The sequence below is a fragment of the Ursus americanus genome, chromosome 23, assembly GCF_024610735.1.
Source record: "Ursus americanus isolate L20-20 chromosome 23, mUrsAme1.1.p, whole genome shotgun sequence".
Lineage (NCBI taxonomy): Eukaryota > Metazoa > Chordata > Mammalia > Carnivora > Ursidae > Ursus > Ursus americanus.
In genome coordinates, this window is record NC_142149.1 from 38,866,706 (window position 1) to 38,881,921 (window position 15,216).

The 15,216-nt window shown below is 39.2% G+C and overlaps 1 protein-coding gene across 3 annotated transcripts in view; it reads right to left on the bottom strand.

Moving 5' to 3' along the window:
• Positions 1-13,689, bottom strand: part of ATAD5 (ATPase family AAA domain containing 5) — a 45,520-nt gene extending 31,831 nt beyond the window's left edge. The window contains exons 1-6 of one of the 3 annotated variants that reach the window (XM_045773370.2): positions 12,908-13,689; positions 6,917-8,826; positions 6,189-6,297; positions 2,417-2,581; positions 797-923; positions 149-227 (exon numbers count right to left, since the gene is read on the bottom strand). In XM_045773370.2, coding sequence (XP_045629326.2) covers positions 149-227; positions 797-923; positions 2,417-2,581; positions 6,189-6,297; positions 6,917-8,826; positions 12,908-12,973 — 2,456 coding nt within the window. In that variant the 5' untranslated portion in view covers positions 12,974-13,689. The remainder of the gene's footprint in view (positions 1-148; positions 228-796; positions 924-2,416; positions 2,582-6,188; positions 6,298-6,916; positions 8,827-12,907) is intronic. The other 2 variants (XM_045773371.2, XM_045773369.2) reach the window with 2 other exon arrangements.
• Between the last annotated feature and the right edge of the window lie 1,527 nt (positions 13,690-15,216).

Consider the following 15,216-nt stretch of genomic DNA (forward strand, 5'->3'; position numbering starts at 1 on the left):
TTGTAGCACTGTCAATATCGTCATCTTTAAAACTGAACTTATCAAAGCCTCAAATGATTACATACATGCTTTCTCATCAAAGTAAAGGAAAAAATACAAAAACATTCCGTAAGATAGTTCAGCATTTAAAAATCTGTATTGGACTGACCTGCTTTCATCAAAACCAATAGGATCAGCTGTTTTTTGAGCCTTTCTGGTAAGAAATAAAGGAGCAACTTTCATTTTCCCTTAGAAAAATAAATACTTAGGTTAGTGTCAATGTTTATCATCTCTACTTACCTCCAGCTACTTTCAAATTATATCTCTACCTTATTAAACTTCCTTTTTACTTTTTTTTTAACCTTAAAAAAACTAACTTTTTAATTCAAAAAATTTCTATACAATGATCTGGTCTCCCAATATCATTATGAGAATCTCCTGGCAACTTTTCCTTTTAAACTACAGATTCCCACAACCCACCTCCAGAGATTCTTAGTCCATATGCCTAGGGAAGGACCTAAAGATTTAAGAAATGTTTTAATGTACTCATGATTTGAGATAAATGAGGTTTGGGAACGTGTAAACTTAACTGAAGCTAGATAGTTAGACAGAAATGCAATAACCTGAATGTACTCAATTATCTTTATAAAACTCTTCACTACATTAGAACTGTACTTATTAAAATAGAAATACTTAATGTAATTAAAAGCTTACACGGTAGAAGACAAGGAATTAAATTAAAATGACAGCATTCAGAGCAATATAATCCCTCCAAAACATTCTAGTGTTCATCATGAGCATTATCGAATTTGATTACCAGGCACGTTTTTAGGAGTCTTGTTTAGTTTTTTTCCTAGCACATCATTCAGACACTGAAGTTTCTTCTGATTTTTCTCAGGATGCTTGAAAGAAGTACGATCTGAATCTATTATTATTACAGAGTCCTAAGACGGAATAAGAAAAATATTTTAAAAATATGTCATACAACTGATGTTTTAAAATATCAAAAGGACTACGATGCTAGAAGCCATAGGTGAGATAAGCACATTAGCAGCTCCATACCTCTCTCCGTCAGACACTAACTGACTCATACAGAAAACATTTAGTGACAATAGCTTACACTACATCATACAGGTTCACACATCAAAGAGTGGACTTATTATGACCACGGGTCTTGTTTTTAAAGAAGCAACCAACAGACTTTATTCCAGATAAAAGAATCAACATGACCAGGCTATAAAAATCTTCCCTAAAGTCTTTGAGAGTTATACATCCTATAAATGCACTAGACGAAGTCTGATACGTTTTCATATGGTCAGCACACACTTACTGAGCATCTACTGTATGTCAGGCAATACAGCAGGCAGAGCGTACACAGACAGACGAAACAAGAGCTGGCTTCAAGGTTATACCAGGGCTTAGGGGACAGAGGGAGAGCTAGTCTATAAGTAGGTAGTTCCGTTATAAAACGGTATGGTGAGCAATATTGACCAAAATACAAAAAACCACAGACATAAAGTACATATAGGGAAGGAAACTACTTGTCTTGAAGGCATCAGCAAAGCTTTCAAGAGGAGGCATTATTCCTAACAGGAAAAAGGAAAAACAACCCAAATGTCCATCAGTAGGTAACAGGCAAATAAAATGTGATATATCCCTACAATGGAGTATTATTTGGCAATAAAAAGAAATGAAATGTTGATGCTACAACATGGACGAACCTTGAGAGTGAAAGAAGCCAGACACAAAGGACCATATATGGTATGTATGTTACCATTCATATGAAATGTCTAAACAGGCAAATCTATAGAAACAGGAAGTACATTAGTGGTTGGCTGCGGCTGGGGGAGGAGAGATTGGGAAGTGACAGCTAAGGGGAAGGGGGTTCTTTCTGGGGTAATGAAATGTTCTAAAATTGTGGTGATGGATGCACAACTCTGAATATATTAAAAGGCAATGAATTGCACACTTTAAATAGTGAATTATATGGTATGTGACTTTTATCTATAATAAAGCTGGTTTTAAAAAAAGAGGAAGCGTTAGCATTTAGCAGGACTTATGTTTGAAGAGGAACTCCTCAGGTAAAAGAGCGTACTTGGAATATGCATTTCAAGCTGAGACGACAAACTGGAAAAAGTAAAAACTGGACCATTTGGGGAGAAATGAATAATTTAGTGTGACTAGAGCAAATAGTGTGTGTATGGGAAGGTAGTTGTTTTAAGGAAAGGGAAGAGCTAATTCAGCCTCTAAAGGACTGCGAATGACTTGATAAGGATTCAGACTGTATTCTACAGGCAAAAGAGCCAAAAGCTTCTTCTTTCTGCCACCTCAAGGGTATCTTAAAATTCTACCCCACAACTTTATAATGGCTTCCTTCTCCCACTCCAAGCAGCAGCATGGGACAGAACTCATACCAATAAATACTTCTAATACTTACTTCTGTTTCTGACAATTGCTTCTTTTCAGGAAGTGTCTGATGTCTAGATGAACGTCTCAAGGGTGTCACTATTTCTTCAGTAGCTTTTGACCTACTAATGTGTAAAGCTTTTGCTTTTTCAATCAATTGTTTTGCTTTAGATACATTTTTTGAAGCACTGCTTGCCTAAACAAAAAAATATGAAATATTAATTTCGGTCAGTGGCAAACATTTTATATTTAATAATTTAAAAAAATTAGAAAAGGCAGATCTTTGGAAACAGTAAAAAAGGTCAGTGGTTGCCAGAAGTTAAGTGGGGAGGAATGGATGAACAGGCACAGCATAGAGGATTTTTAAGGCAGTGACATCATGCCATATGTATGCTACTATAATGGCGGATACGTGACACGATCCATCTAAACGCACAGAATGTACAACACCAAGAGTGAACCCTAGTGTAAACTACAGACTCTGAGTGATAATGACCTGCCAATGCAGGTTCACCAATTGTAACAAGTGTACTATTCCTCTATTGATGATGTGGGAGGCTATGCAGTGTGGGGGCAGGAGGTATATGGGAAATCTTGGTGTCTTTCACCCAGTGTTGCTGTGAACCTACAGCTGTTCTAAAAAATAAAGTCCATTAAAAAATATATATAAAACTATAATCACAAATCATATTAAATAAAAGACAAAGAAATAGTTACTCAAACTTAGCAAGGAAATTAAATTAACATGTGTCCAGTTATACTTGGTTTGCCTTTATTTCTAACTAGAAATTTATTCAGATAAATATAATTAATTTGTGAAAAACACCCAAAGAGATGTCTGTATTAGATGTCCGCATAGATTAGAAAGAATTGTTCGTCATTTCCCACCATCTTCATGGCATCAGTTCTTTTATTTTAGTCACCTTTAAGATGAGTCCATTGGAGAGAGGCTGAAAAGGTATTAAGTACGGAAAAGAGCACTAGATAAGAATAAAGTCTGGCCTTCAGGCCTGACTTTGCCATCAGTATACGAAGTGGTTTTGTGTATTTAATATTATCTTCCAGACAATGTGCTTTCTATATTCTGAGTCTACAGGCTTTTATGTTTAGATTAAAAACATCCAGAGGTACCTCGGTGGCTCAGTAGGTTAAGCGACTGACTCTTGATCTCAGCTCAGGTCTTGATCTCAGGGTCGTAAGTTTAAGCCCCGCACTGGGCTCCAAGTTGGGCCCAAAAAAAACCAACAAAAAACCAGCAAGCAAGCTGAAGCACAGTTTACATTATATGATACCTTTTAAAAGTGACATATATCTATTTAATTATAGAAAAAAGGCTAGAAGGACAAACATACAACAATTAAAAGTGGGTTATCCCTTGGGGTATCGGGGTGGCTCAGTCAGTTAAGCGGGCGATTCTTGATTTCAGCTCAGGTCATGATCTCAGGGTCATGAGATAGAGCCCCAAGTCAGGCTCTGTGTTCAGCTCAGTCTGCTTGTCCCTCTCCCTCTGCCCCTCCCCCTGCTCAAGCTCACTGTCTCTCTCAAATACATAAATAAAATCTTAAAAAAAAATAAAGTGGGTTACCTCTAGACAGTAGGAAAAGATGAAATGTTTTCACTTTTAATTTTATACACTTTTTTTTTAAACAAATGTTTGCTGTTTTTTAAAACCTTAAAATGGGGGCGCCTGGGTGGCTCAGTCAGTTAAGCATCTGCCTTTGGCTCAGCTCATCTCAGGGTCCACATCAGGCTCCCTGCTCAGCGAGGAGTCCCCTTCTCCCTCTCCCTCTCCCTCTGCCCTGCTCATGCTCTCTCTCTCTCTCAAGTAAATAAAATAAATAAATAAAACCTTAAAATGTGTTTTAAAAACCACTGAAAAGCATAGGCATGGATATTCAAAATATATGTAAGAAGGTTAGGAAAACAAAGATTTGCTTCTGTACAGGACAGCAATACATTTGTTGTTCCACTAGCAAAATTTCTGGCAGGTGGATGAAATCTTATAAATTCATACAAAATAACTGACCTAAATTTAAATTAACAACTCAATTATTGAAACAAACTGTTATAGAAAAAGATATGTTTTAGTGAATGTGTGGGGAAAAAACCACACACACACACATTTGGATAAGTAATTCTGCTATTACGTGAAAACCAGTTTTTTCTAATAGTTATTTTTTTTTAGAAAATTTTATTTATTTACTTATTTGAGAGAGCGCAAGCGAGCAGGGGCGGGGAGGGAGAGGGAGAGAGAATTTCGAGCAGACTTCATGCTTAGCCCAGAGCCCCATCGGGGGCTTAATCTTTCGACCCTGAGATCATGACCTGAGCCAAAACCAAGAGTTGGACGCTTAGCAGACTGAGCCACCCAGGCGCCCCAATTATTTTTTTTCTGATAAAAGTTTTTAAAAGTTCATGTTTATAAAAAACCAGAAAACAGAAAAATAAAGAAAATTAAAACCAACCATAATCCTATCACCCTGACCATAGTCATTTCCGACACCCTACTTTCTGACCTAATCACCCATCCTTCCAGCCTTACTGGGTTACTCCTGACATCAGAAACCTCTCTTGATAGCACTCGCCACTTTCTCCCTGTCTGTCAGCCTCTACTTCACCCCACGAAGGATGGATCACTTCAACTACGCTTAAATATGTTCTCACCTCCTCTGGCTCCATTGTCCTTCAAAACAGGGTTAAATATTTACTTGATGAGATTAATGATAAGTACTAAGCGTAGTGCCTGGAATGTGATACACCATCAAAAAACATGATAGCTGTTAAGTAACAACAAAAGAGACACCAATCTTGTCTTAGTGGTATTCACCCAAGGATTATGTCCCAATCACGCAGGGGGCTTGTCAACACACAGACACACCTGTACCTACTCACTGTGCAGAGAATCCAATTCTCTCACAGTGGAGAAAAGCAGATGAGTTTGTAAAAGCAGCTAAATTATTCTTATATATGCTACCTCTCCCTTTAGGGTAGTGGTTTTCAATGGGGCAGGGTGGGGGGTGGATTTCTTTCCCTCCCAGGGATATTTGTCACGTGTGGAGACATTTTTGGCTGTCATAACCAGGGGAGCTGGAGAGCTACAGGCATATCCTGGGCAGAGGCCCAGGTTATTTCTGAACATCCTACAATACACCATCAGTCCCCTAGAGCAAAGAATTACCCAGCCCCAAATGTCAAAAGTACCAGGGTTTTTAGATCTGTGCCAGAGTAACAGACCCTGCTTTTTAGCCTCTGATTTTAGAAATAAGCCAAAAATTCAATCATGACCCATAAGCAGCCTTAAGGAAAATGATTAGAATGTAACTCTTACCAAGAAAACTTTTTCTTTTCTCTTTTTAAAAAGATTTTATTTATTTATTTTAGAGAGAGAGGGAGGGAGAGAGCACAAACATGCAAGGGGGGGAGGGGCTGAGGGGGTGGGACGAGCAGACTCAAGGCTAAGTGTGGAGCCTGACGCAGGGCTCAACCTCACAATACTGAGATTACAACCTGAGCCGAAACCAAGGGTCGAACACAACTGACTGAGCCACCCAGGCACTCCCAAGAAAACTTTTCCTAAGTGAATTATACTGTCCTTATCAATTGCTTTCATCTCCCAATAAGGTATGTTGACTGCTTTATAAACTAACCAGATGAATAGAATAATAGTGAGTAATAATATATGGCTGTAGTTAACATAACCATCTATAAAGTATGTGAATCTTCTTTTGCATATTGCTTCTAATCGTAGTTGCTGTTTCAGGAAACAGAATATCACTTCCATGACCCCTTAATATTTCAATTACCTTTCTAGTCTGAGAAGTAAAATCTCCATCAGTTGCTTCAGATTTTTCACATCGTTTCTTAGATTTTTTCTTAGACTTCTTAGGAGTACTAATTCTGGTGAATTTCATTCTGGGGGGGGAAAAAGGACATTCAGAAGCATTTTCATGATTATGTGTAAGAATTTCAATTAAATATAGATAAGAATCAACTAGGGCTCCAATTTCTGGACAATTCTTAAAACAAAAAATACTTCCTATTAGTTTCAAACTACTGATCGAAAGTAAGCCAAACTCAAAGCTAAACTCCCAGAATATAAAATGTTTCCTTTTAGAAATCATAAGCTTTGTAGAAAATTACCTCCTAAGGTCACTCTTCTATGGCCAAAGCCAGCATGCGACTATATACCTCAGAGTATATGGCTCAGTTTCCCCAAGAAATAAAACTCTAATTTTTAATCTCATGTTGGTTAGATGCACAGAATTCATATTTGAAAAATATTTCCCCAGGGAATCAGCAACCGTGATAAGAATTTGAACTCAACTAAAATACATCTAGAATTCTTCAGAAATCATGCCTGACTTTAAATTAAACGTGGAAAATAAACAGCATTTTTGAAACTGTTTTGTTTCTTATAAATCAGCTGTGTTCTAGAAAAAATAATACTCTCCAATGCTTGAAGTACTTTTCTTCCCAGCTAATAATATATGCAGAATACTGAGAACTTCAGAACCAAAAAACAAAACTTTACCTAATAGGGCTCTCTGAGTCAGAAGGTACTGTTATTAATTCTGCTGTATATAAACTGTGCTTTTCTGGTAGGTTGGCTATTTTTGGAGTGGAAACCTTTCCAGGACTACCTTCTTCGGAATCGGTACAGCTAATGACTATTGTAGTAGGTGTGCTGGGGGTTCTTACAGATCTTCTGGTTGGCTTGGGTGTGGAAACATTTACCAAACTGTCTTCAGTTTCAGCTTTAGAATGTATAACCTTATCCTTAACTGGCATGCTGGTTTTTCTTGAAGACTTCTTGTTACATGGAGAGGAAATCTTTAGCGGGCCATCATTTGCTAAATCTTTACAAGTAAGACTCTCGCTGCTAAATAATGTGCTGTTTTTGAAAACTTCTGTTTTCTTTTGCCTTAAACTCATTCTAAGTCTATTTTGATTCTGCTTATCTCTAAAGGAAAAAGTCGCCGCTTTCTTTTGAATATTGCCCTGTCTGTTTCCACCTGCAGTGGTACCAGTATCTGACATTTTCTGATCTTTCTTCTTCAGCTTTTTACCTGTCTCGTTAGGAAAACTTCCTTTCTCGGTGTGTGACGGTGAATTGCTACAATCTGAAACCACCTGAATGTTAGGATCTTCCGTGATTTTTTTAGAATTACTGTCTCTTCCTTCCTCATTTAAAGATTTTTCACTGAGCTCTTTCTGCTTATCAGAAGACTTTCTGACCCCGTTTTTAAGTGCATCCGATGCCGGCTGCCTAAATGCTTTCATAAACTGCTGTCTTTCTTCTAGAGTGCATTTTGGTTTCACGGCCTCCACACTTCCAGCCTCCAACACTGCCAATTCTAACTCTTCCTCCTGTATCACAACGTTAGATTTTCTTTTCTGAACAGTCTGTTCATTCTCAGGATCAGACAGGCTATTTTCCATTTCCGACTGCTTCTGTTTCAAGAAAATGGAGGGTATTTTCCTTGTCTTTCTCGGGGGAATGGGGTGAACTTGTGCAAGAACAGTAACTGTCTTATAGCGTACATGCTGGGAAATTTCACAGGTTTCTGGGTCACTCATACAACCACTTTTGACCATATCTTCAACAGTTTCAGAGGGAATACAAATTGCCATTGTAGAGTCTGGTATGTGTTCTGCTTTATTTTCCTTGTGACTTTTTAAAAACTCCTCATAGGAGACAGTAATCGTACTATCATTTAAGTGGGCTGTCCTAGTTATATCACCTCTGGAGTCCGCATCATTTGCAGTACTCTCCATCTCATTAGTTGGGGAAGGCGTTATCCGCTTCCTATCTTTACCATCTTTTTGATGGAGATTTAGCTCCTCCGCCAACGGTAAGCTTTCGGACAGATCTATAATATCCCTGTGCTTCCTTTTTCTCATTTTTTTGCAATCGTTTTTTGTGATCCTTTGTTTAGGATTCACTTTCTTAGAGCTTTTTATGGAGGTCATAGTGCTTGACCGTTTTTTATCTTGACTACTTTCCGCAAGTACCTCTACGCGTTTCTTGTAGAGTAAAACAGAAGTACTACTTTCTACAAGATCATTATTTAGACTAGAGTCTTCTTTGCTATCATCACTAATTTTAATTGGAGATTCATTTTCAGTTTTAACATTATTTAGTGGATGAGATAAATTAACTCTCTTTCCTCTCTTCTTAAAATCTAGATTTGAGAACATTTCCAAAGGTGTGTTACAGTTCTTGCCACAGTCAGCAGGCAATGGTGCAGATGACTTTATCTTGCACTCTTTTGCTGACCGTGTCTTCTCATTTGTGGGGGAAGTCTTTCTAAAATAATCCAGAATATTACTGGATTTTGGTGGAGAGAAAACACTGTCTCCAGTCTTCCCTATTGGTGATAAATATTTTGTAATTGTCTTGCAGGAAGATCTGTCATCATCTTTCCTTCGCTTTTTGCATGCCTATCAATTTAAGAGGGGAAAAAAAGCAGTTATTTCAAACAAAATAATACAAAACATAAATTGTAAACATGGATCTAATATTTTACCTAAATGGATAAAAAAAAGAAGGCTCCCTTAGGTAATGAACCTGATATATTAGAAAAAAAGCTCATTTTGCCCCTTCTCTTTTTTTAAAGGTTTTATTTATTTATTTGACAGAGAAAGAGAGCACAAGCAGGGGGAGCAGCAGGCAGAGGGAGAGAGAGAAGCAGACTCCCTACTGAGCAAAGAGCCCCACGAGGGCCTCCATCCCAGGACCCTGGGATCATGACCTGAGCTGAAGGCAGATGCTTAACAGACTGAGCCACCCAGGTGTCCTGAAAAAAGAGCTTTAAAATTAAACCTACATTCAAATCTCAACATCACATCAGGCCACACACTTATAATTTGTGTATTTTACTTTATACATACTTAAATAAAAAGTTTCAAGGCCACTATACTTATGTACAAATGTGTTAATTTCTGTTGGCCTCTGTTTACCCTATAACCTTTGAATAATACCACCCACCCCACAAAATTTGTAACGAACACATTGCATAAAAATATGTGAAGTCAAATGCATGGTGGGGACTCTACAAATATTATTAATTCCATTCCTTTTTTCCTTTTTTAGTTAAAAACAAATTATTCTTGGGGCGCCTGGGTGACTCAGTCAGTTAAGCATCCATCTCTTGATTTCAGCTCAGGTCATGATTTCAGGATCATGGGATCAAGCCCCTGGTCCTTGGGCTCTGTGCTCAGCGGGGAGTCTGCTTGAGAGATTCTCTCTCTCCTTCTCCTTCAGTCCTTCCCCCCTGCACTCTCTCCTTCTCTCTAAAATAAACAAATCTTTAAAAAAAAAAATCATTCTATTTCTAAGAAACAGACACATAGCGAACAAACCGACGATTCTCAATTTTTTTTTTTTTAAAGATTTTATTTATTTATGTGACAGAGAGACAGCCAGCGAGAGAGGGAACACAGCAGAGGGAGTGGGAGAGGAAGAAGCAGGCTCCCAGAGGAGGAGCCCGATGTGGGACTCGATCCCGGAACGCCAGGATCACGCCCTGAGCCGAAGGCAGACGCCTTTAACGACTGCGCTACCCAGGCGCCCCGACGATTCTCAAATTTACTAATCAAGTAAAACTATGGTGAAGGACACTTACTACAAATTAAAAAAACACAAAACTTTCCAGTGTTTTATTACTAAAAGTTACTGCCTGCCTCCTATGTTATTACCCTCACATATTAAGTTGACTAGAATACTACAAAGTTATATTTTTGTTGGTCATAAATTAGTAACTTACAAAATAGAAAAAACTTATTAGCTACAAAAAGCTCCATCAGTCTTTTCTTTCATTTTAACTTCCCTCAGTTCATTTGTTAAAATAAACATTCCAGAACGATAAGGAAATTTTTTAAATGATAAGTAATGAGGGGTGTCTGGTTGGTTCAGTTGGTAAAGCATGCTACTCTTGATCTCAGGGTTGTGGGTTCCAGCCCTATGTTGGGTGTAGAGATTACTTAAAAATAAAATCTTAGGGGTGCCTGGGTGGCTCAGTCATTGAGCGTCTGCCTTCCGCTCAGGGAGTGATCCCAGAGTCCTGGGATTGAGCCCCGCATTGGGCTCCCTGCTCTGCTGGAAGCCTGCTTCTTCCTCTCCCACTCCCCCTGCTTGTGTTCCCTCTCTTGCTGGCTGTTTCTCTCTCTGTCAAATAAATAAATAAATAAATAAATAAATAAATAAATAATCTTTCAAAAAAATAAAATCTTGGTGATGGGTATTAAGGAGGACATGTATTGCATGGTGCACTGGGTGTTATTACGCAAATAGTGAATCATGGAACATTATATCAAAAACTAAGGATGCACTGTATGGTGACTAACACAACATAATAAAAAATTATTACAAAAAAATAAAATCTTTAAAAAAAGATAAGTAATGAATGGGGGAATTATACTTCTAGAAAATTAAAAGAAAATTAAAATTAAAAGCTTGATCACAAAGCTATCATCATTAAAAACAAAGTACTGGGGGCACGAGGCTTGCTTAGTCAGTGGAGTGTGCGACTCTTGATCTTGGGGTTGTGAGTTCGAGCCCCACACTGGGTGTAGAGATTACTTTAAAAAAAAAAAAGGCATAGTACTGATGCATGAATAAGGTAGCCAACATAATAGAATGGATTAGAAAACCAGAAAAAGAAATAAGTATATATTTAAGAACTTGGTATATGAAAACAATAGCATTCTAGTTAATGAGCAAATAAGTAGTTAATAAATGTTACTGGGACAAATTTCTAACCAGTTGGATAAATATGAGGTAAAATAAATTACAGATTAAAACTGTATATGTTAAAATGAAATGGTAAAAGCATTAGAAGAAAATGCTTATGAGCTATTAGTATTATTATTACCCTGAGATGGTATCAAAGGCAGGATACAATGGGCTCTGGAGTCAGGCAGATCTAACTTCAAGTGCTGCTCTGACATCTACTAGTATGGGACCTTAAGCATATTACTTCTAACTTTTTATTTATTTATTTATTTATTTATTTATTTATTTATTTCCTAATTTACTTTTTCTTTTCTTCTCTCTCTCTTTTTTTTAAGATTTTATTTATTTATTTGACAGACAGAGAGAGTACAAGCAGGGGGAGCAGCAGGCAGAGGGAGAGGGAGAAGCAGGCTCCCCACTGAGCAGGGAGCCGGATGTGGGGCTTGATCCCAGGACCTGAGATCATGACCTGAGCCGAAGGCAGACGTTTAACTGACTGAGCTACCCAGGCGTCCCTCTAATTTACTTTTTCTAATGTAATTTAATTTAACTTACTTTTAATTACTTTTTTAAAAAAGATTTTATTGATTTTGGGGGGGTGGAGGGGAGAGGAAGAGGGAGAAGCAGACTCCTCACTGAGCAGGGAGTCCACCATGGAGCTCTATCCCAAGACCCCAGGATCATGACTTGACCTGAAGGTAGATGCCTAACAGACTGAGCCACCCAGGGGCCCCACTTTTAATTACTTTTTGATCTTCTTCCCTCATCCATATGGATACAGATAATGATACCTCAGCACGGGGTTGCTATCAAGCAAAATAATGTGTACAAGGCCCTTACCCTTGCAATACTAAAAGGAAAGTATCATTACTATGAAATAAGGTAAGCAGGGCACCAAAAGCAGAAACTAAGGAAAAGCTTGATAAACTGACCATACAAAGATCAAGAACTGTCTCATTCAAGTACCAAAAGTCCTTCTTCACATCCAAGAAAGCTGAGCAACTGTCTTGATTTAGCAACCAAATATCAGCATAAACAACTATTAGCAAGTAGACAAAGGCTATTCAATTCTAAAAAACAAGAAAGATTCCCAGTTAAATAAGTGAAAGTACATCTTGGCTCACTTCGAGGACACCAGTATGTATATTTCAGTTAGAATGCTAGTTTGAGATGAAAAGGTGTGCAAATACAGCAACCATCACTTTGAGATGCTACTCCGTTACTTCAAGGCATTAAAGTATCTTTATAACGACTGCTTAGTGCGTTTCACTGAAACTTGGTGAATACATAAAAATAACAGCATTCCATGCTGGGACTACTAACTGCAGTATCTTAAGCTTTAGACTCATGAAAAACTGATTTTTTAAAAAAAATTACTTTGTTTGACTCCTGTAGTGACATACCAAATGGTAGTCCTACAAGAGGTAGATAGACTAGTTGAACTTACTCTTTTCAAGCTAAAGTTCTGATTCCTTACGATGAACCCAGACTTGATCCTGGAATCCTCTGTGACATTTCACAAGTCCAAAACATCAGGTTCCACCAACATTTCAGGATCTGGGAACTGGTCGAGGTATCTTTTCAATCCTGACTTTCCTGGCCCGAAAACATCTCACAATCTCAATGTTTCTTAGTACCTACCACGACTTTAGGAAGCGACACACTCCAGCAGTTGTTGCACACAATGTCACAACTGTGGGGCCTCATCAGGTCTCTCCTTTCCCTTCCTAGATCCAAAGGCAGGATTACTTTTCACCCACCTCCTAATAGACAGATACACTAGCTCACCTCAATCTCGTAGGCCTTCACGGGAGGGGGAGCAGCTGCCGCCGCCATGGCCAGGACCCCCACCATGCTCCCAGATTCCCGGAATGCCGGCTCCTAGGGCGTTGTGCGGCCAGGCCCCGCCAGCCTGGAGGCCATGGAGGCGGCCAGCTCCCGCAGAGGGAGCAGCCGGGATGCCGGGTCCGTCTCCGACTCCCCCGCGCCCACCCGGCCGGAGCGGTCGCGGAGGCTGGGCCCAGCTCAGCCGAGTCGTACGCGGGAAGAGGCGGTAAGAAAGCGCGGGCAGCGAGGACTCTTGGACGCGGCCGGCGAGCGCGGGGTGCCCTCGACGCGGGCGCCCCAGGCTGAGCGCCGGGGACTGCGATCCCGGCTGGGAAAGCAGGCCGAACGCAGATCGGACCCGCGGGCTTCGGAGGGAGTTCTTGTCAATTGGGTTTTCGCGCCGTCCGGAGCGCAGGGGGCGGAGCTTACGATTGCTTCAGGAGGCCGCGCGGACGGTGAACAGAGAGGGTCAAAATACGTCTTCGACGAAAATGCAGGAGGTGGGATTGGTCTCGCTGTGGGATTTCAAACTAGCGGGAATTTTGGAGATTCGAACTTCTGACGCTCAGTTTCACGGATGAGGACGTAATTTGACTTAAGTCCGTTGGTCGCAGATTAAAACTCTAGATTTTTGACGCCGCAGGCTAGCCCTTTTTCAAAAATGGAAATGTGAAAAATACAGGAAAGGAAGTAATTTGATTACATTTCTCCCAGACGGAATGTTATTTTGGCAAGCGTCCTACCTCGAAATACACTCATTCGGGATCCGAGCTTGCGACTTTTAACCCTTAGTCGAGCTAACGAGGCATTTCTTCCCATGGACTTTGTCCTCGCGGGCTGCTAGGAGTCCATCATGGTCTCAGTTGGTTGGAGTGCTCAGCTGTCTCAGGGTACCAGTACTTTGCTGGTGTGTAGTGATGATAATCTCATAAATCATTTGCATTGTTTTCGTGGATTGGTTTAGCTTTGACTTTTTTTTTTTTTTTACATTAGTTGCAGTGACTATAGAGTGTGTTTACTTTGTTTGAGTGCATAGTTTTAACTGCATGGTATTAAGTGCAAAGTAAGGCAAGTAAACGGATATATTAAAGAGTAAGGGAAGCCACCTCGTTACGTCGGGTTATGCATACTGATTTGAACTATTGACGTAATTGTGTCCATCTTTATGGTATAAAGATGGTTTTGCTCTTGTTTTGACAGCATAAAGGGTACAAATTTCTCCAATAAACCTGGAGGTAATTATTTTTTCTTTTAAAATGATTAGCCCAGGATAAGGTTTTTCGGGAAGGGAGACTGCACTACCTCCACTGTTTATATATTGTTTTGTTGTTCTGGTTTGGTTTTTTTTAATTACTCACGGTAGAATAAGAACATTGCCCAAGGAGATGGGTGAGGAAGAGGACAAGGAGGAGAAATAAATGAGAAAATTACAGAGAAAACTGAAAGTCTCCTTGACTTCCATTCCCAAACTCAGTATCTTCCTCTTGGCCCCAGTGGTGGCCATTATTACCTATTTGGAGGGTAGCACTGCAAACATTTATACTTTTATGTGGATACATATATGTATCCACAGAAAAATCTTTAGTGTTGTTTTTATTTACAGAAAAGGTAACACTGTAAATAACACTTTTCATCATTTTTTTCAAGAGCTATCTATGATACATGTAGATTCACTCCCTTTCATTCTTCAGCATTCCATCCAACTAGACACATTTTATCCATTTCCTTAATGATCAACATTTATGTTTTGTGTCCAATTTTCTGTTTCAGTGAATCAGTGAACACTCCTGTCTATGTCTCCTTGAACATGTGTAATATTTCTCCAGAAGACACACCTAGAAGTGGAACGAATCGCTGGATTATCAGGGTATATATCTCTAGTGCTTTTTATTCTTCTCAGTTACTAAGCATTTAAACTGCACTGGTTTGTTAAGAATTTGCATTGAGTTTATGTTTAAATATGTAGTTAGTATTTTACACAACTCTTCTTGGAGTTCATGGCATTTGTAAGTTTTAAATTAAATGAGCTCTCACATTTGTATAGTAATTTAGCATTTACGATGTGTCCATGGGGTTTTTATTATCTTCCCCATCTGACTAACCCCTACTTTCAAAGATTTATTGCTTTATTTGAGAGAGAGCTGGGGGGTGGGAGGGGGAGGAGCAGAGGAAGAGGGACAAGCAGACTCCATACTGAGTGCGGAGCCCATCACAGGGCTGGATCCCACGACTCTGAGATCATGATCTGAGCTGAAATCAAGAGTCCAAGG